The following is a 21,799-nucleotide window of genomic DNA, read 5'->3' on the forward strand; positions in this document are numbered from 1 at the left end:
AAGAGGTTCTGTACTCACGTTGCATCAGGCTCACCAACCGTCATCTCAACCTAACCTCATCTACCTAAAGCCCAAGGCATTGACTTTTTAAACTAGCCTAAAGTAAGCTGTCTCTGGTTTGGTTATAGACACTGTGTAGGGTACAGGTACTGTAGCGGTGGACAAATGAAGCATAATTAGTTTAGGATCTTTTTTTCAGCAGAACAAAAAATTTTGAAAAAGTTCTTTATCGTACATGTGATTTTTGTTTTTCAAAGGGATATTAACCCATGTACACCCATGGTCCTTTAAAAAAGGCCGCTTGTAGTAGTATTTGAATTTTTTAAATATATATTGTAGAATAAATGGGTTAAAAAAAACTTGGGCTATACCGCATTTCTTCAACGAAGTCTTTTTTGAGGTCGCCTAGCTGAACCCATTACACCGACAATTTTCAATCTACAGTGAAAAGCGACGTACATAAAACCATTTACAGACGCAAAAATCGGAAAGGAAAGTTTTCAAACAAAATTCGTTAAAAAAATTTGTATAAAACTGCTGTACAAGGTGTCGAAAATTACATTTGTCCTTCTATGTGAAATGCACGATAATTTAAAGTTCAAATCGATTAAAGTTTTTTCAAGCTATGACTTCAGCCGACTTGAAAAATTAAGTCTCGAGAAAAATGCGTTTAAAGATTATGGCGCGGGACGCATCACTGAGCAGAGCTGCGCTAAAGATCAAATTAATCAATTCGAATAAAGTTTTTAAATTTCGTTCACCTTAATAGCTCGCGTATTTCATTGTTCAGGTATCAGTGCATCTCTTAAGCAGAACAAGAAAAAGCAAAAAAAAAAATGTTTAAATTTCTATGGTGACCTAACCCCTTAATCCTTTTACTGTCAGTAGTTTAAATTTGTTGTAGTTGTTTTCGTTTTGCTTACATCCGACTCCTGATAATTCTTTTGTGCTCATCCACACGCTTCCACCGTTCCGTTTTTGCTTTCATTTTCACTTTCGCTTTGTGTTTGTTTTCTCCCCCGTGCTCCTAATTTCATTACGCTAATTTAACGGTATTCGCGTGTTTTACAACATCTTCACCATGATGAGCAAAAAAGAGAAAAAAGGTGAAAAAATGAAAACTTAAACAACAAGCAGAAGTAAAATTTAATCACTGCTGGACTTCAATGGAGTGGAGTGCTAGCAATGCATAGGGCAGCCACTAAAAGATTAGAGAAACGCGCAGTGCAAGTGTTTTCACCTTTTTGATTTTTCAACCACCTTCCACCCTACGATGCTTTTATTTGTATTTGTTCCCAATTTTTTGCGGAGTGTGGAATGAAAACAAAGTTTTAGTATCTGCCCTCGTACACTTTTTACTTTCACATTCTTTCACTCACTTAAATTTAATCAGCAGTAGTAATTAGCAGCAGATGCAGATTTGGGGTAAAGCAAACAATAAAGGCAAACACAAAATCCGATACAAAATGTTGAAATATATTAAACGGAATTAGAAAAAAGTATACCTGAAGGAAAATTGTATTTCTATTAGCCACAAATTACGAAACAAAAATAATTAAGTACAAGGTGGCACACAATTAATGACCCTATCGGAAGGGTTGTAATATTTGCAAATGGCGCCGTATGCAAACAGACGAGCGGTGGAGCGCGTAAGGCGCAAAATAAAGATTTCCCATCACCCAGATTTTTTTATATAGCAAAAAACAAAATTGGATGATTAATTTTGCGCCATATTGTACATAAACGCTAGATATGGAAAAACAAGATTTCCATCATTCAAAATTCATTTTAGTAAAAAATAAAATTCATGATTAAAAAATAAGATTTCCATCACCCAAACAAATTGGATGATTAATTTTGCGCCATCTTGTATACCTATAGGCACTAAATATGGAAAAACAAGATTTCCATCATTCAAAATTCATTTTAGTAAAAAATAAAATTCATGATTAAAAAATAAGATTTCCATCACCCAAACAAATTGGATGATTAATTTTGCGCCACCTTGTATGTAGACTAAATAAAGATAAACAAGATTTTCATCACTCAAAGTTCATTTTAGTAGAAAATAAAGTTCATGATTAAAAAATAAGATTTCCATCACCAAAAAAAATTGGATGATTAATTTTGCGCCATCGTGTATATAAACGCTAGATATGGAAAAACAAGATTTCCATCACTCAAAACTAATTTTAGTAAAAAATAAAATTCATGATTAAAAAATAAGATTTCCATCACCCAAACAAATTGGATGATTAATTTTGCGCCATCTTGTATACCTATAGGCACTAAATATGGAAAAACAAGATTTCCATCATTCAAAATTCATTTTAGTAAAAAATAAAATTCATGATTAAAAAATAAGATTTCCATCACCCAAACAAATTGGATGATTAATTTTGCGCCACCTTGTATGTAGACTAAATAAAGATAAACAAGATTTTCATCACTCAAAGTTCATTTTAGTAGAAAATAAAGCTCATGATTAAAAAATAAGATTTCCATCACCAAAAAAAATTGGATGATTAATTTTGCGCCATCGTGTATATAAACGCTAGATATGGAAAAACAAGATTTCCATCACTCAAAACTAATTTTAGTAAAAAATAAAATTCATGATTAAAAAATAAGATTTCCATCACCCAAACAAATTGGATGATTAATTTTGTGCCATCTTGTATGTAACTATAGTAACTGTAGACTAAATAAAGATAAACAAGATTTTCATCACTCAAAGTTCATTTTAGTAGAAAATAAAGTTCATGATTAAAAAATAAGATTTCCATCACCAAAAAAAAAGTGGATGATTAATTTTGCGCCATCGTGTATATAAACGCTAGATATGGAAAAACAAGATTTCCATCACTCAAAATTCATTTTAGTAAAAAATAAAATTCATGATTAAAAAATAAGATTTCCATCACCAAAAAAAATTGGATGATTAATTTTGCTCCATATTGTACATAACCGCTAGATATGGAAAAACAAGATATCCAGCCCTCAAAATTAATTTTAGTAAAAAATAAAATTCATGATTAAAAACAAGATTTCCATCACCAAAAAAATTGGATGATTAATTTTGCACCATCTCGTATATAAACGCTAAATGTAGAGAAACAAGATTTCCATCACTCTTGTACAATATATATACGCTAGATATGGAAAAACAGGATTTCCAACACTCAGATTAATTTTGTGCCACCTTGTATACTGGATATTACTAATGCACAGAGTGCTATTAAAAATATATAAAATATTGCGAAAAATGAAGGCTAGGCGACATGTAGTTGTTGTTTTTGTTGCAGCTTAGCGAATACTTTTTAAAGCAATTAGCCCGCTAAGAAACGATCAAAGGCTTAAGCTTTCTGTTTCAACAATTTTAAACGTAATTACAGGGTTGCTATTTATATTTCTGGCCTGGGGCAATTCTAGGGTTTTCAGGCGGCATCAGGCAGCTCCATTGGAAAGTGTGGCATATTTTATCATAAGTGCACTCAGAGTGTTTTGCTGTGAGGGCCTCATTGGTTTTGAAAATTAATCGCTGCAAAAAAAAAAAATGAAATTAAACCCTGAACCTTTTCATGCGATTATTTTTCACAATTTTCGACGTGCATCATCAAGATACGAATGCATCAGTGAACAATAATCATCGTACGGATAAAATACTTGCATCCTTTCGCACCGTAAAAACTGCTACAATGCATTTTCTCGTGATCTCTGTTCACTCGTCGATGCATTTCCGGATGTTTGCCCAAAATCTGTTGATGTGCCAGAAAATTTCAATGCAGTTTTAAGGCGTATTTCAAAGGTGATGGATGATTCACGTTAAAATATTTGACGTTTACATTATGCCCGAATTGAAGATTTGAGTCGCTCATGGGTGCGAAGGTTCCGAGCAATAAGTTTGGTGACAAATAATGTATCTTCTTATCCTTTTATTGCCTCTTTTGGTATCCCTCAGGGCAGCATTTTGGGAGTTTTTTTCTTTGTAACTTTAATTAATGACATATCTGAATGTTTTCATTTCTCTGAGTTTCTTTTATATGCGGATGACTTAAATTTTTTTACAACTGTACGAAACCTATCTGATTCATATGATCTTCGATCAGACCTCAACAACGTCGTGGCATAGTGCGATAGGAATCTACTTCAATTAAATATGAAGAAATGCTCTCATGTGTCGTTTTCTAAGTCAAAGCATTTAATCTCTACCTCATATTTTATAAAGAACTCGCGTCTAAATACTCTTAATGAAATTACTGATTTGGGAGTAATCTTCGACTCCACTTTTCAGTTTGTTAGTCATTTAAATTTTGTCATCGGCAAATCGTATTATACACTTGCCTTCATTCGACGGTTTGCTTCCGACTTTATGGATCCTTATACTTTGTAGTCACTGTTTACTCCACTCGTATGATCCTAGTTGGAGTATGCCGTCTTTATTTGGAGGCCTTATTATCAGTGCCAATAGACTTGAATGTATTTAAAAGAAATTTCTTCGTTTTGCACTCAGATCTTTGAACTTCACTGATCCGATTCCTTCATATAATGCAAGGTGTGAACTATTAAACTTAAAATCTTTATGAAATAGAAGACGTTGACTGTCACACTGCTTTGTTTTTGATAGTATAAATGGGACATTTGACTCGCCTATGTATACTTTTAGAGCGCATTCATTTTTACATACCACGAAAAAATCTTAGGAGTAATGATTTATTCTTCCTAGAGCGGGTTAGAACTGTTTATGGCTCAAAAGCATCAATCATTAAAGCATTGAATGACTTCAACCATATTTCAAGTTCTTTGGCTTTCGATTTATCTTTATCGAAATTTAAGTTTAGATTATGACTTAATAATTTCTTTAAATAGTTTCGAAACTTGTATGTACATATATATAATTCTTACAAATACTCTTAGTTCTATAAAGTCTGTAAAAACTTAATATGTCTAACCCTAGATAAAAAGGGCCTCAGATTACTCTGTGGACCACTTAAAGGTCAATTTGCGTGTAATAAACACTTTAAAGTAGGGTTCTCTAGTACAAGGTTATGCAGGTTCTGCTGTGATGAAGAGGAGTCTATGATGAAGAGGAGTCTTAATTACCCTTTTTAGGTGTTTGGCCGAGCTCCTCCTCCTATTTTTAGTGTGCGTCTTGATGTTGTTCCACAAATGGAGGGACCTACAGTTTTAAGCCTACTCCGAACGGCAGATATTTTCATGAGGAGCTTTTTCATGGCAGAAATACGTTCGGAAGTTTGCCATTACCTGCTGAGTGGTGACTGCTATTAGAAAAAGACTTGTTCTTCATCTCTTTCACGTTAACCGAGGTTCGAACGTACGTTCTCTCTGAATTCCGAATGGTGGTCACGCACCAACCCATTCGGCTAGGGCGGCCGCCTTAAAATTAAGTAATTAGGGGCGCACAGTAGGCCAATCTTATCGCAGTGCATAAAGACCTTAGCCTAACCCGTATAACCATTACCATTACCAACCCAGCGACCATCTCAGCACTAAAAGAAAATATCGTTCGCGAGGTTAATGACATCTCGACATCATTTCTCCAGCGAGTGGCATCGAGTACTGAGGCCAGATTCCAAGAGTATATCCAACGCAGGGGTCAACATTTAGAGGAAATAATAAAACAAAAAAATGGCATCCGCACTTGTTTTCTTTACATTATTTCTTGAAATAAACTGCTCAGCTTTTAAGGCCTAATTTTGCTGCGTCTCGTCTCGCATTAATAAAATAAGATAACTAAAACCAGTGAAGAAGTGCTAAGTCCGGCCCGGACCAAACTTTAAATACCCGCGCATACTTTGGTAATTTTGCTTCTTTTATAACAGAAATATCAGGTTTTTTTTTTTTAGTAGTGGTTGACTCATTTGGCCCATTCAATAAAGAACGAGCGTCCACCGTAGCCGAATGAATTGGTGCGTAATTACCATTCGGGAGTGCGTAGCTTCGAAACTTCGTGTATGAAACACCAAATGATAAAAAAAAGCTACACAAATAGGAGGATGAGCTCGGCTAAACACCTAACAGAAGTGTACCCGCCAATTATTTATTTACAGGGTTTGATTGAAAAGTAATGAGCCATCCCGCGCGGAGCATCTGCCAAGCAATCAACCGAATCGGCTGGTGGGGGAAAATGATCGTTGGACCTTCCCCTTACACTAGAAACCGGTCCCAGTTCGCTGGTAACAGCGGTGCTGTCAACATCGCTCCGCGCGTGAAAGCTGTTTTAAAAGTGTGTTAGGATTTTGCAGTGGCGAAAATGCAGCGATCGTTGGAGCAATGTGCTGATCATCTTTTTCGACTCTCGAGGCATCGTCCACAAGGAGTTTGTACCTCCAGGAAGCACTGTAAGCATTTTACAAAGAAGCCTTCGGCTGAAAAACCGCGTCGCCCGGGTTCGGCCCGACCTCGTCAACAATTGGACCCATCATGACGACAATGCGCCGGCGCGCATCGCCTTCCTCTGCACGTCCGCGTTGGCCAAGATGGGGGTTCCGGTGTTTCCCCACCCTCCCTACAGCCCAGACCTGTCCCCTCCGGACTTCTTCTTGTTCCCGCGCCTGAAAAGAAAGCTGAAGGGGAGGCGTCTCGACTCCATCGAGGCGATCCAAAAAATTGTGACAGCCGAATTGAACGCGATTCCTGCGGATGAGTTTAAAAAATGTTTCCTGCAGTGGAAGGACCGCTACCAGTGTTGTATTGAGGCGCAAGGGTCCTATTTTGAAGAATATTAGTTGTATAAGCCAAAAGGTTTAATAAAACTGCTTAAAAAACGTAAGGCTCATTACTTTTCGATCCAACCCTGTATTATATTTTTATAAATTTTTGCTCGAGTTATCGTGCACACTCACAGACAGACATGGCTAAATCGACTATTCCCATCAGTCCGAGCATTTTGGTGCACATCTGTCGATATCTATTTCGATTCCTTTATGCTGTTACTCGCAGCCATTATGTGAGCAAAATTATAATGCCCGCCCTTGAGCGCAAATACGCGGGTATAAAAATTAATAGTCTCACTTTTTAAAATTTCTAGCGGCTGCCGTAAATTTGTAGTAGTAAAGTGAGCAAAATATTAAATAAGCAGTTAGTAAGACAATTTTCTGAATATCGTGAGACGCGATTACCACCTTAAATAGCATTAAAGGCAAGCGGAACATTTTTTTTTTTTTTTAATTTTTTTTATTATATTTTTTTTGTTGTTTTTTTTTTTTAAGTTCCATCAAACACCAGAAAATAGAGCAGTTAAGAGAAGACAAATTTGTGTTATTCACCATTATTCACAGCTAACTGAGGCACCACCTAACAACGCGCCATGATATGCCGGATGAGCAAGTCCGTACCAAGTCTCAATCGCACTTAAGACATAAACAAAGTTTTGCAAACTATAAAATACCCTAAAAAGATTTTAATATTTCATTAAAATCCAAAAGTGAAAAGTTTTGCCCCCAATGCAACGTCTTTCTGGCTCACCAACTTCTCACCTCAATTCTGTGTGTGAACGGAAGCGTAAAGACGAACTTCAACGGCCGTCGACCGGCGTCGCATAATGAAGGACCATTTTGGGTGGAAGGTGTGACTTTGGCCACCAGCGCGTTTCCAAACTGTATTTTATATAATGATTTGTATTACATGGCTATATATACATGTATATACATATATATATGTGTGCGTACAAATGAGTGCCACCAGCGTGTCCGGTAGGTAAGATTTTATTCCCTTGGTTGTTGAACAAGAAAACTTTTACTTGTGAACAATTTAATAAGGTTTTTAAGTTTGAATAAATTGTACAGTAGTTTCACTTTACACTGTGTAACAGAATTTTTGTTATCGTTTGAAATTCATTTTCCCACGCTCCGCTCCGTTCCGCTCCCCCCAGCCCACTGACAAAAGCAGTTCCAATTCATTCCGTTGGTGTGAATTTCAAAGGAGTATTGGCGTATCAGCTGTGGTTGTGTTGGTGAACCTGTGCATTGAATGCGACTGTATGTGTTGTTTCGTTTTTGTTGATGGCCAAGAAATTCAAACCTAGCCCAAACTATAACGGGTGTTGAGTTGTGAAGCAACACGGCGCTCTAATCGCTTGGCCATGCAACTCGCACCTCACAGCTCACAGCTCACAGCTGGGCGGTTGGCTAGTGCGTGTGGGCAAGTGCTTGTGGAAAATACATTAAAACTTTTCCTATGTTCAAGTGCCTGAAGTGGCAGCAATATCAGCAGCTTTACAGCAACAACAAATACAACATGAGTAATGGCAATAACTAAAGTATAAAAGATTGTTTTGCTCTGGTGGTGAAAAACTGCTTTCCATTTAGTTATGTGCCACGTGTACGTCCGTATGTGTTTGTATATTGGGTAATACAAAAAATGGTGTATGTAGATACGTATGCAAGCGTGTATACGAAGGTGTAGTCAGGTGTAGTTGCCATGGAGGGCTGAACTGAAATTAATTTATTGTTGGTCGAATTTTTTCCATGGTTTTCAAGCAGCTAAGTTGACCAATTTGATTACTTACGAACTTTTTTATACGATAATACGGTAATACATATAAATGGGGTTGCCACCTAACTGCAAAATAAAACTTACTGAAATGGTGGATAATTAAAATATTTAAATATACAGGGTGGGCCATGCAACATTTTCTTTTTGAATCGGCTATGAAAAAACAAACTAATCAATATTTTTTCAAACTTTTTTTTTATTTTGAAGATTGAACATTGTCATTTATGAATGAAAAATAATATCGTTCAAATGACTGCCACGACTGGCTTTACAGTAGGCCATTCGATCAACCCAATGTTTAAGCACATTTTCGATTGTGTGAGCTCCAATTTCATGAATGGCAACTTCGATTTCGTGTTTTAAAGAATCAATCGTCTCTGGATGGTTCGCATAGCATTTTTCCTTAACGACTCCCCACAAAAAATAGTCCAACGGGCTTAAATCACAGCTCCGAGGCGGCCAATGGATATCGGAATTCAAAAACGGTAGCCAAAAGTTTGAGTGCAACTTTGGCAGTGTGACAAGTTGCACCGTTCTGTTGAAACCAAATGTCGTCCATGTCATCCTATTCAATTTTTGGAAACAAAAACTCGTTGAGCAAGTCACGGTAACGCTCGCCGTTTACTGTAACCGCGGTTCCTCGCTCATTTTCGTAAAAAAATGGCCCGATGATGCCGCCAGACCAAAAAGCGCACCAAACAGTGATTCGTTGTGGATGCATTTGCTTCTCTACAGTAACGTGTGGATTTTCTGAGCCCCAAATCCGACAATTTTGCTTATTGACGTAGCCACCGATGTGAAAATGAACTTCATCAGAAAAGAAGAAGAAGAATCACCACTTTGGAAATAGGTTTTCAATATTTCCCAATTTTATTCAAGCGTATAGCGTCACATTTCGTAAATGTCAAACTTTTAAGTAAATTATGAACACATTTGACGTATCATTTGTGTTACCATTCTCAAAAAAATAGGTGGTGCGAAAAGCAAACGCTATATGGCCCACCCTGTAGAAGAAAATTAAAATTATTTTACTAAAGACAGATTAATAAATAAAGTTGCCTCTTGAAAATATAATCAAAATTAATTTAATAACAGTTAATTTCATCATCTTCATCATTTCCTTTATCTCTCATTGGAGCATAGAGCCTTAATAATGCATAGAGCCTTAATAATAGCCCCTTGGTCCTGTTTGTGGCTAGTAATTTTAGTGTCTTCTATGATTTCCACGATTTTCGCACTCATCGACTTCTTTTTGTATCAATCTTCTCCGTTTAATCTTAGGTCGACCTCTCTTGCGGCTTCTTTGGGGGGTTCCAATCAAGAGCTTGTCGACAGACTTTCGTTGCATCTTTTCGCAATGTCTAGGCTATGCACCTCCACTTTCGTTATCTACCTCCGCTTTCGTAATTTTACATGGTTGCCCATGAGCTGGAAGTTGCACTTTTTATATAACTCATCGCTGCTAAAGACGCTTGAGAATGCGCCGTAGACATCTGTCTACAAAACTCTGAGTTTTTCCGGAACAATGGTCAGTTACAAGCCAGGCATCGCATCCATAAAGCAGCGCTGAGATGGAGATGACATTTGATTTAAATAGTCTTATTTTTGTTTGGAAATATATTTTTGATGAGTACCAGATTTGGGGCAACTCAGCATATGCGCCTGTTGCTTCATTTCTTCTGGCTAGGATGCCCTTTCCCGCACTATTCTCAGCAGATATTACACCGACTAAGTAGGTAAAACCTTGGGCTCATTTGATTTCTTTGTCATGCAGCATAGAATTATTATTATTTTTGGTGTTCATTTTTACTGATTTCGTTTCGTCGATGTTTATTTTAAGGTCAAATATATCCCACTTGGCGCACAGAGCGTCGAGTTTTGCTTGCATGTCAAAGCACTTCACTGATAATCAGCAAATGTCGTCCACATACGCGATATCTTCTAGATGCTCGGTGAAGTTCCAGTAGATGTCTCTTCTCTTATCATCTACTAAATTATGTAGGATGTCATCAATAATAAAACGAAAGAGGATCGACGAAAATAAAAATCCTTGTTGAACACCTGCGCTGTGATAGATGCAATCAGACCACAATATGCGAATTTCAAGTGGAGAATCCTCCACAGCAGCGAGTTCTCAAACGGCATCACAACCAGGGCAGGTGTTCGACAAGGGTTTTTATTTTTGTGATGCCGTTTGGGAACTCGCTATTGTGATAATTCTGCACTTTAAATCCGCGTATTGTGATCTGATTACAGCTATCATCTTCTCAGCAATATCTCTAGACCTGAGCGTTTCCCAAATACTTCCGCGCTGTATGCTGTTGAGCCGACTGGGCCGACTGCCATTCGTTAAGTAGCTCAACTATGATGCGTAGGGTGCTAATCTTGTCAATACACGAACAGTTTTGACGAAAATCAGATTGCTGCTTTCTGAGACAGTGGTCAAGCTTTGGTTAAAAGCGTCTTCAAAGTTTAATGGAGATTACTTTGGAAGTGATATGATATTAATGGAATAAGATTATAAATGATGTTATTCATCGAGAATTTTTTTTGTAGACATATTTTTAAATTGCCTTGCCATCTGCCCCGAAAAAAACTCACTCATCCTCACGGTATTCCTATATGACACTGAGTCCTGAAAATTGACATACACCGATGGACGATTATTAAGAGCTTTCGGGAGAAAAATTCTTCGCAAGACCTATGGTCCCATTTGAGCAAACAATGCGTAACGAACAAGATTCAACTACGAGCTGTATGCCGACATAGACTTGGGAAGCGCATTACAATTCAGCTGCTGCGCTGGCTAGGTCACCTTGAGCGAATGAACAATAACGCTCCAGCAAAGAAGGTGTTCTTTTTGAAATGTACTGTTGGGACTCGAACAAAAGCACGTCCTCACCTACGTTGGAAAGGCCAAGCCGACAACGATCTGACCACCCTTAGTGTTCCTAACTGGTGTCGCTGCGCACAATGCAGACCGATCATCGATTGTAAAGCGTTTTCCAATAACAGGTGTTACAGGTTAATGGATTGCGCTATCGAGAGATGATTAACGATTTTTATGACCGGAATTGGTTGGTATTGATCTGGACAACGTTTATTTTCAACAAGACGGCGCTACGTGCCACACAAGCAACGAAGCCATTAATATTTTACGGGAAAAGTTTCCGAACTGTGTTATCTCTCGAAGAGGTGATCAAAATTGGCCACCGAGATCTTCTGATTTAACACCTTGTGACTTTTTTCTTTGGGGCCACGTGAAAGAAAAGGCTTACGCCAACAGCCCAGGGTCGATTCAAGACCTCAAAGTTGGAATTCGTGAGGCTATTGAGGACATAGGGCAGCAACTTTGCAATTCGGTTATGGAAAATTTCATGAAAAGGATATTGCCTTGTAAAAGTGGTCGTGGTGGTCATTTGCCTCATGTTACTTTCCACTATTAACGGCATACCTTCCTTTTTATAATGAAATAAACATCCGATTTGTTATATTAAAAAATACCATTTTTCTGTGAATATCAAAATAGCACATCTGATTGGAAAACCCTGTAGTTGCCAGCTAAGTAAGTAAGTAAGTTTCTTTGCTATATAGGGGTCTTCCTTTTTATATTCTGCATAAGAAATTACAAGTCCCGAAAACTCCGGGATTGCCAAAATTTGTAAATACAGTTTGCTTACATTTGTAACCAACTAATGCTGAATTTTTCGGGACTTAAATAATAGCGGGCACCGAGATTCCGGGCTTGACATCCCTAGCATGCACTGCGAGTGGGCATTTCTTGTAATGCGGCTATTCAAGAATTTAACCAGAAAATTTCATCAAAATTCACAGGTCATTAAGCTTCGGCAAACTCTTCATTTTCCTATTATTTAGTTATTTTTAGCTAAGGCTTTAGATGCACGTACATACATACGTACAAATGTATATATATATATACTGGCCAACTGCTTCCGGGTAATGATAAATACCTATTCAACTTTGCCTTTATAAGTGTAATATGTTTCCGAGAAATCTTAAGCTTTCCTCTGTGGTGCTCAATTTAAATATTCTGCTATGCGACACGAGCGCAAGGTAAATGAATGGTGACGTATGTAAGTAGGCGGCGGTAATCACTAATTTCATGACTTCGGTTACTAAGCAAACCTTTCACAAATACATCTAAGTAGCCGTTCTCATTATCTTCTTTTTTTTCTCCGGTTAGCAAGAGAAAGGCATGCCTTTCGCGCTTTGTTAAACTCGGCCAAAATCGCTTAAGCGGCTATCGCGAAGAAGAAGAAAAGCAGAAGAAGTTTCAAGAAGAAAAAGCAGAAGAAGAAGTTTTTTCATAGGAAAATAATACTCGTATATTTCGTTTTGAGTTTTGCTTAAAACTGGAGGTAATAGAAAATCCACTACTTGCAGCGTAGTTAAGGCTGACACTCTTAAAAAATATTGATAAATTAAACTGCGATTAAATTTTTAAAATAAGCTTTACCAAATTACATGCAAGATGAAAGTATGTATAGGTGGATTGGAGTACATACATACGTACATCTGTTTAAAAGCGAAATTGGTGAGGGCCGCTCTGGGTGAACGCAAATATTTTTCTCAACGAGTTTAAATTTTTTATTTAATAATTTCGCAGAACCGATTATGAGTCGTATTAAAAATGAATTGCCTTTATTTCAGATTTGCTTGTTAAGCGGATTGTGGTAAACTTCCGCGTATACATTAGAGACATACCCTAGGATCTGAAAGTACCGGAAACAAAACAGAGTTAAATTTCAGGCAAATTTATTTTATCTCCTTCAAAATATGACCCTTCTGAAGCAACGCACCTGTGCCAACGTTTAGATCAGCCTCCTTGCACCCCTGGTAGGCCGACGAAGGGATGGCCTTCAGCTCCTTCGTCGCATTCTTCTTCGTCGCATTCGCCTTCGTGCGATTTCTTTTTGTTTCCTAAGTTGAAGTTAGAAGGAGATTTTCAGTAGATAGAGGAGCTACTGAAAAATTTCCTTCTAACTTCAACTTGGGTAACAAAGTTCTCGTCTTTTCTTGCCTCTTTAATGCGGTTTTTCGAATGTTGAATTTTGAGCAATTTTTGGTCCTCAGTTAATTTGTGCGGAATGAAACGTGCACCGACCTTTCGTAAGCCCAAGAGATCAGCTAAAATGCGATAAATCGATGTTTTGGAGATATTCAACTTTGCATGAATTTCAATGATGATTTTGATTCATTTTTGATCAATTTACGAAGAATTCCGATGAAGTTTTCGGTGATTACTAATTTTGGGCGGTCCATATGTTCATTGTCATTTATGTCCCCACAACCACCTCTGAAACGTGTAAGCCACTCATGAACTCTAGCACAATATAGACTGTCATCGCCATAAACTTTTTTCATCGATTCAAATATTTCGGTAAACGTTTTACCGATTTTAAAACAAAAATTTGATATTAGCTCTTTGTTCGAAACTCGTTCTGGTACCGATGACATAAAAAGACTGACACTTTAGACCCAATAACTTCGCTCCCAATGAACCGAATGTCACTAAGCTTGCACTGGAAATCAGCTAGGGATGTAACTTGCAACCATTAAAAACATGGTCTCATCAAAAACATTTTTATGACGCCAGTCTTGTTTATTTTGGACTTCACCTTGTACAATGCCGAAGAGTCTGGCTTATTTTGGAAGCTCCTGCCCGATAAAACTCTTGCGCGCTTAAAAGAAACCTCGGCTCCGGGGCATAAGATCAGTAAGGAGAAAATTACGTTCCTTGCTCAAAGAGCTTGCTATAATTTAAAAGTGAAGTTACCAGAATCATGATAAGGGTACTAACTGGTCATTGTTTAATAGGTAACCATGCCAGAAGGTTAGGATTCCCATACTACGATTTCTGTAGAAGCTGTCTTAACACAGAAGCAGAGGAAACTGTGAGTGTGACGGCTTAGCCAGAAGAAGGCTTCGCGCTCTTGGCACTGCATTTTTAACTGATGCAGCGGACATAGCGCATCTAAAACTAATGAAGCTATTATCGGTTATTAAAGCTACCGGATGGTTTAAAGAGGAACCTATAGAGTAAGGATAAGTTCCAGTGGCACCTCAATGGATATACGACAGGTCTAAGTACATCAGTGCGATAGCCATCCTGCCTACCTACCTGAGTTCCTTGATTGTACAAATGCAGCTGGAAATTATAAAATAAATATAAGGCTTTTTGAGAAAACCGGCGAATCCGCGTTCATTCAAGATTTTTTGCTGATGTGCCTGTTGTCTACAAAGGAAATAAAAGTGCTTGGATGACCTGAAATTTATTTGAGGAATCGTTTGACATAACGTTTATTCCAGAGGTATTTTTACGAGCTTTCATTGAAAAAGGCAACGCAGACTACTATGGAGAAGCAAAAAACTGGAGGAATGCTATGAAAGTAGTAGAAGTGAGGGGCGAACAGATACGAGAACGGGCCAATTTTATGCGAACTAAAATATTTGTCTCTCGAATAGTTGAAATTGAAATTCAAATTTGAATAGGTCCAAGACCAAGAGATTTGGTGGCTCCTAAAACACTCAGGCTAAAAAGCCCTCGAATAGTTAAAGTTAATTATTTGAATATCTATAGCCTGCTATTTGCTTAGATAACCACCGCACTTGCCAAAATAAACGATCTATTAAATTATCATATCAATGATTACATGAGATTAAACTTTCTCCAAACCCTCTTCCAATACGAACAAAGTTTGGTTTACGCAAACCAGATGCTAATAAATTTCCGGGAAGCATCTTTACAAAATAGACCCATACACACACACACCTATACCTATATCACCGACTCTATAGGTATTGTTTAGCTGCCACTTCTTTATTGTTAAGCGAAAATTAAAGGAAAGGATCAAATACGAATGCGTAGGAAGAAGCATTCACTTGTAAAATAAGGACTGGGAAATTGTTTTTTTTGTTTGTGCCAGTGCATAAATAGAACTTGCGAGCGATAAATCAATGCAAGCTTAGAGGAAGTCGAAGTTGTACTATTTCCGGCCACAAAAGTATGTGCGTGAAACCAATGGGCAAGTCGACCGGTATTTGCAAAGTTTGTTTTGTTCCGCTACTATTTCTCCTTTCCTAGTAGCTACACAGTAGGAAAATCATTGGCTAATGAGTTGTTGGCCTTCTAGTGAGGCATATTTTCTTTGCCTTTACGCAGTGGGTAGGTCGTCTAGAAGAATTGAAGAGTGTAGCGAGAATACTCTTTTTTTACGCAGCGCTACTCGGTGACTCAATGTAAATAAATACTAATTTTTGGAGAAATTTTTTTATTAAACCTTGATATATCGGCGAATAAACAAGTCTATAGGGGAGAAAGCATAAAATGGGGAGAAAATTTATTTTGAGAACTACTTTTCCCGCAAAGCAAGGACAAGTTTCCACAGATTCTTATCGGCTACTCTTATGGAAGAGATGTTACCTATTTGCGGGAACTTTGCACACTACAAAATTAGTTCGGATTACTTATTGTCATTTTATTAAAAATACGAGGCGAAGCGCACCAAATTTTGTTCCATATCCTGTTTCATACGGGCTATTAAAGGGACTGACTCAAAAATTCCATAGATTAAAACCTTTGAAAATTAATTATTTCCAGATTCAGAGAGAGTTTAATTTTCTTGGGCAATTGCTTCTTTTGAATTCGAAAATATAATTTTTTTTGGCTTGGCAGCATAAATTTAGGCAGTCGTAACTTCTGAAGCCTTTGAAACTCCATTTCGAAAAATATTTTATTTAGGAGTTATATATTTTCAGTATTTTTATAGGTCAGCCGAAAAGTATTTAAGCATTTCATTTACTTTTTTTTTAATAAACTACAATGCAAAATATTCTACAGACCAGACAAAAATGTAAAGAAAACAAGCCAAAGATATTAGTTGGAACGAATTTTTGAAATTTAAAATCCAAAAAAATATGTCGTAGGAAAAATTATCAAAAAAATCAATCGAAAGCACGCTCCCTCTTACAGCTTTTCTCCTCTTTGAGGAGTTGTTATCTTACCGCAATGAGTAGACTTAGCAAATGCAATGACCCTGAGAGCGATGCCGCAGAAGCGTAGCTACTGGTAGGGCTTGCCAAGCCGAAAAGGTCGATGGTAAGCACCGCAGCTAAAACCAGTCTACCTAATGGCGTCTGATCACAGGTTAGTGGCAGCTACAGCGAGCATCCATCTTACATCAAGCGGCTAGCGATATACAAGGTGAAGGCCAAAATAAACAAGACTGGCGTCATAAAAATAATTTTGAGGGCGCCACCTTTTTAGTGAATTACTGCGTTGGAAGTTACATCCCTGGCTGCGTCTAGAAGGTCAGTATGTTTCGGTCATCGGTACAAAAATTAATTTCGAACAAAGAGCTAATATCAAATTTAGTTTTAAAATCGTTAAAAAATGTACCGAAACATTTGAATTGATGAAAAAAGTGTATGGCGATCTTGAGCCAGAGTTCATGAGTGGTTTACATGTTTCAGAGATGGTTGTGAGGACATAAATGACAATGAACATACGGGCGGCCCAAAATCAGTAATCACCGAAAACTCCATCGAAATTGTTCGTAAATTTATTAAAAATTAACCCAAATCATAGTTGAAATTCATGGAATCGGAGTTGAATATTTCCAAAACCTCGATTTATCGCATTTTACCTGCTCATATGGGCTTACGAAAGGTCGGTGCACGTTTCAATCCGCACAAGTTAACTGAGGACCAAAAGTTGCTCCGAATTTAATATTCGAAAGACCTCATTAAAGAGGCGAGAAAAAGCGAGAACTTCCTTTACAACATTTAAATTGGTGGCGAAACGTGGCGTGTCCAACATGAACCTGGAACTAAGCGTCAAAGTGCCGAATGGATGGTCCAGGCAAGTCACTACCCAAAAAGTCGCGTTTGGAGAAGTCAAAAATCAAGTCGGTGCTCATTTGTTTTTACGATTCCAAGGAAATTGTCCACAAGGAGTTCGCGAGTTAGTTGAATTCGCCCTGAATACCGCGAAGGAGGAAGCTGTCGCTTATTGCATGATAATGCACCATCTCATTAATTTACTCTTGTGACTGATTTTTTGACCAGAAGTCGCATTTTTAATATCAATCACTCACCGAATTCACCTGATATGGCTCCCTGTCACTTCTACTTTTCGGAAAATTGCATATGGCCATGAAAGGAAAACGTTTTGCGTCCATAGAGGCCATTCAAAAGGCTTGTGCCGACATCCTGAAGGACATTCCGGTCAATGACCTGAAACACTTTTTCGAAAAACTTTTAGATCGCGCAAAACCGTGTATCGAGACCAGAGGGGATTATTTTGAATAAATGAACTCAAACTTATCAGAACAAAGCTCCTGTCGTGCCTATTTCAACTCAGACTTTTTTATTTTGGACTTCACTTGTAGATGTGTTACTAGGATATGTCGAAATGACTGGCAATAGCAGCGTGCAATTCAAGGTAGCAGTCGTACCATTGGACTAGACAACCTAGAGCCATCCCTTATCTTTTTAAAGGAAGCATAAACTAAATTGGACCTAAGCTCCACCAGGAATGGAAAGATATTAAATATATAAAGGGTCATCAGTAAGTTAATATTAAATATAGTATATAAAAGAATCAGAAATATCGGATTCTAAAATTAAATCCAACAACCAAATTCAAATTGATTGGGTAATTTATTTTTAAAAGATAATCCCTTTAAAATGTTGGTCAAAACTGCGCTGTAATTCGGACATCTGCAAGCACCAATTTTGATTGACTCGCAACTCGCTGGAAAACTTCGGTTGGCATCTCGTGAATAACTTTAATAATGCTGGCATCCAATACATCAATCGAAGCTGGTTTATCCACAAAGTATTTAGACTTTACAGGCCCCCACAAAGAAAAGTCCAAAGGTGTGATATCACACGATCTTGGTAGCCAATTTACGGGTCCACTGGTCCGAGATGAGAGATAAATTCTTCACCGAACGATGAAGTATATCCATTGTTTAACGGTTCGTTTATCACGGCGCGATAGCGTTCGCCATTCACTTTTACATTGGCGTCACCCTGCTCTTTGAAGAAATACGGGCCTATGAATCCTTCAGCTCATGGGCCACACCAAACAGTTGCTTTCAATGGATGCCGTGGCTGTTCGTGAATGGCATTGGGTAGATCTTTTGGCAATTTTGCTTATTGACGTAGCCATTAAACCAGCAATGGGCCTCATCGCTGAACACCAAAAGTAGGCCTAAGTGCGAGGAAGACTTTTCACAGATCGTCGATTTTCGTAAATGTACGATTTGTAAATGTTTTGAAGCTTAAATCTTTCCATGATGAAATGCCAATGAATACTGAAAAAAGTATGTAATGCATGTATGTAACAGTAGTCGCGCGAGATCTGTCAAAAACCCCTTTTGGAAAAAGTACGTCCAATCTGATCATCCTTTATAAGATTTTAGCACTTCTTCTTAAGGATTTCTGTTATGTTAACCTTTACGAAAATATGTGAAAATTATTTTATGAATTCATCAGTTCATAATGTACACTATTTCAGCGAAATCGAAGACCATATTGCTGAAAATCTCCGCTTTGTGTAACATTTAATATGGAATGGCTGCTTTCATTCAACAAAATCTTAAAACTAGCTCTAAAAATGGGTAAGACGCTGATTTTAGTTAGAATTATCTTCTTCTTATCCTATCAATAAACACTTCCAACTGGGCAACGCTACGTGTTTTGTAAGGGCACGGAGATGGAACCATATTTTTCTTTGGTTTTTACAACCAAATAAGTAAATTTATCGGGTATATTACTTTTCCACAGTTATTTCTCATGACTCGCTTTCTGTTGACTCGCTTATACCCGTAATGTAAAATTATTTACTTGCAATCATTATTTACACTTCTGGCTCACTAATTAAATATTTTATAAACTTTGCTATTTGAGTAAAAGCTGAAAGCCATAGACACAAGAAAAAAATAAAAATAAGAAATACGTCACGTTTTCTGACTGAAATATTCAGGTCAAAATTTTTGGTATATTTTTTAAGCAAAATAAATAAAAATAATTAACGAAATATAGCCACGCAGATGCATACACTTTCGAATGAAGCAAAAAAACTTCATTAACAAATATATTTTGGAAAGAGCATGGATTTTGAGAATAGCAGAAGCAACATAAATAGCAGCAACAAAGACGACGGTATGTGGAAATGGGAAAATTGAGCTGGGATGAATAACAAATGACGCGTAAATGCAGCTGTCGGCTAAAGTTAAAGTTAAATCAAACAAATTATAAATATGTGCCAAGCGACATATTGGCCATGCTCGAGACTACTAATTGCAATTAATTCAATTAGTGTCCATACATGGCGCAAAAGAGAAATGACCTTCACCCATCACAGAATATTTTTTTATTTTATTTCATTTCCTCTTCGCTTTTTTCACGCCTTTTAACCACTACTTGCAGGGTACGCCAAAGAGCAGTTAAACCCACCAACATTGGTCACGCTAGCCGCCAAGGCGTCAGCCAGAGTTAAGGTATTACCAGTGAACAGCCTGGGCATAAGAACAACAGCAACAGCAACAACACCATCAACAATAACAACATTAACAGTTGCGGAAAGTGCCACTTCAACAGCAGCAGCACCATCAATGAGGCCAGTGGCGACAATCAACCAAGCAGGCATAGCTTTGTTGCCGCCGGAGAACACTGATAAATCGCTTAGCCAAAAATCCGTTGACTCCGATTGCACGCTACAGTCCGACGATCAGTCCGAAAGCAATGTATTGAAGGCACTCGTCGCCGCACAGTCATCAGATGAAAAAGTATTTGCGAGCGTACAGACTTTAGACCGTATTTTGCTGGCACATTCGGAACAGACGATAACGACTGCGCGTGTCGAGCTACTGGATTCCAATACAAGTCGAACGACGCGTGAACTGATGCTGCAGGCTGGTAGCCAAGGTGTCACGAAGAGCTTAGCGGCGACTAGAGATGCAGCGATGGTAGCTGGAGCTGAAGGTGGTGAGGGGGCGCGTGGTGTAAGCGGTAACGGTAACGGCGAAGGCTTGCTACAAACGACACCCACCGACTCGGTGCGTTCGATCGGTTCGCTCGTTTGTCGCATTTGCCATAATGCGGAGAATCCGGAAAAGTGAGTATTAGTTGTGGTGCGAAGGGTGGAGTAGAATTCGCGGTTATAGACAGGGAAAGAATTTCTTTTAATTTGTTTAAAAAAAATTACAAATATTATATTGGGTTGGGGAAATCCACTATTTTTGCGAAAAATTCAAAACTTTATTTAAGACGTTTGGGATAGTCCGATTGTCCGAAATATGCAACGTTTTGTTATATATTAGAATTTTTTGTCAGTAGCTTCATAATGCGTCTCTCAAAGAAGTCTTAGTCCTTAGCTCTAGCAATGGATTTTCACAATCTTCTCTTTATACCAGTTTCTTATCACTCAGGAAGTTTTGCAATGAGGGAAAAAGGTGGTAATCTTTTGGTTCCAAGTGTGGACTATAAGGTGGATGTATTAAAACTTCCCAACCAAGCTCCCGATGTTTTTGGCGAGTCACTACAGATATGTGTAAGCCTTGCTTTGTCCTGATGAAACACAACACCTCTTCTTTTAGCCAATTCTGACCGTTTCTGAGCAATCGCTAGCTTCAAACGATTCTGTTGTTGGCAGTGGATATCTGAATTTCATGTTTGGCCATACGGAAGCAACTCATAATAAGTGATCCCATATTCAGTGGAATTTTCTCGCCCATAAGTCCTGGTTTGGCCCCCCTTTGGGCTGTTTCATCTCGCTTTGACTACGATCGTTTTCGCACAATATCGTCGTATGTGATCCGTTTCTCATCTCTTGTTACCATCCCTTTAAGCAATGTGTCGACTTCGTTCCGTTTGGTCAAGGCTTCGCTGATGGAAATTCGATCTCTCATAATTTCGGTGTTAATTGATGTGGCACTCAAACATCGAGCTTCTCTTTGAGTCCAGCTTTGCACGAATTATTTTATGGTCGATCTTTAGCTCCTGGATGAGGCTACGACTACCAACATGCTGGTCAACTTAGATTTTAGATTTAACATCAAAAATGTCTGAACGGAATCAACGAAACCAAAATTGCACGTATTTAGCTGTTTCAGTGGATCTTAAGATACAAAAGGAGGCAATAAAAGCAATGTCTAGACTCCATAAATATGGTTTCTGGCACGAAGACGGAACTTCGGAATACAGTGAAATCTTTAGGTTTCTATCTGAGCAGTATCCTCTGTTTTTGGCACCT

The 21,799-nt window shown here is 38.0% G+C and overlaps 2 protein-coding genes across 2 annotated transcripts in view; one reads left to right on the plus strand and one right to left on the minus strand.

Annotated features, from left to right (window-relative positions):
- Positions 1–21,799, minus strand: part of LOC129243525 (zwei Ig domain protein zig-8) — a 197,039-nt gene that overhangs the window by 131,355 nt on the left and 43,885 nt on the right. The gene's annotated exons all lie outside the window — the stretch shown is intronic.
- Positions 19,469–21,799, plus strand: part of LOC129245640 (uncharacterized) — a 31,123-nt gene continuing 28,792 nt past the window's right edge. Inside the window, exons 1-2 of the mRNA XM_054883938.1 lie at positions 19,469–19,707; positions 19,975–20,662. Of these exons, the coding sequence (XP_054739913.1) occupies positions 19,656–19,707; positions 19,975–20,662 (740 nt within the window). The 5' untranslated portion in view covers positions 19,469–19,655. The remainder of the gene's footprint in view (positions 19,708–19,974; positions 20,663–21,799) is intronic.

This window comes from Anastrepha obliqua, chromosome 4 (genome assembly GCF_027943255.1).
Source record: "Anastrepha obliqua isolate idAnaObli1 chromosome 4, idAnaObli1_1.0, whole genome shotgun sequence".
NCBI lineage: Eukaryota > Metazoa > Arthropoda > Insecta > Diptera > Tephritidae > Anastrepha > Anastrepha obliqua.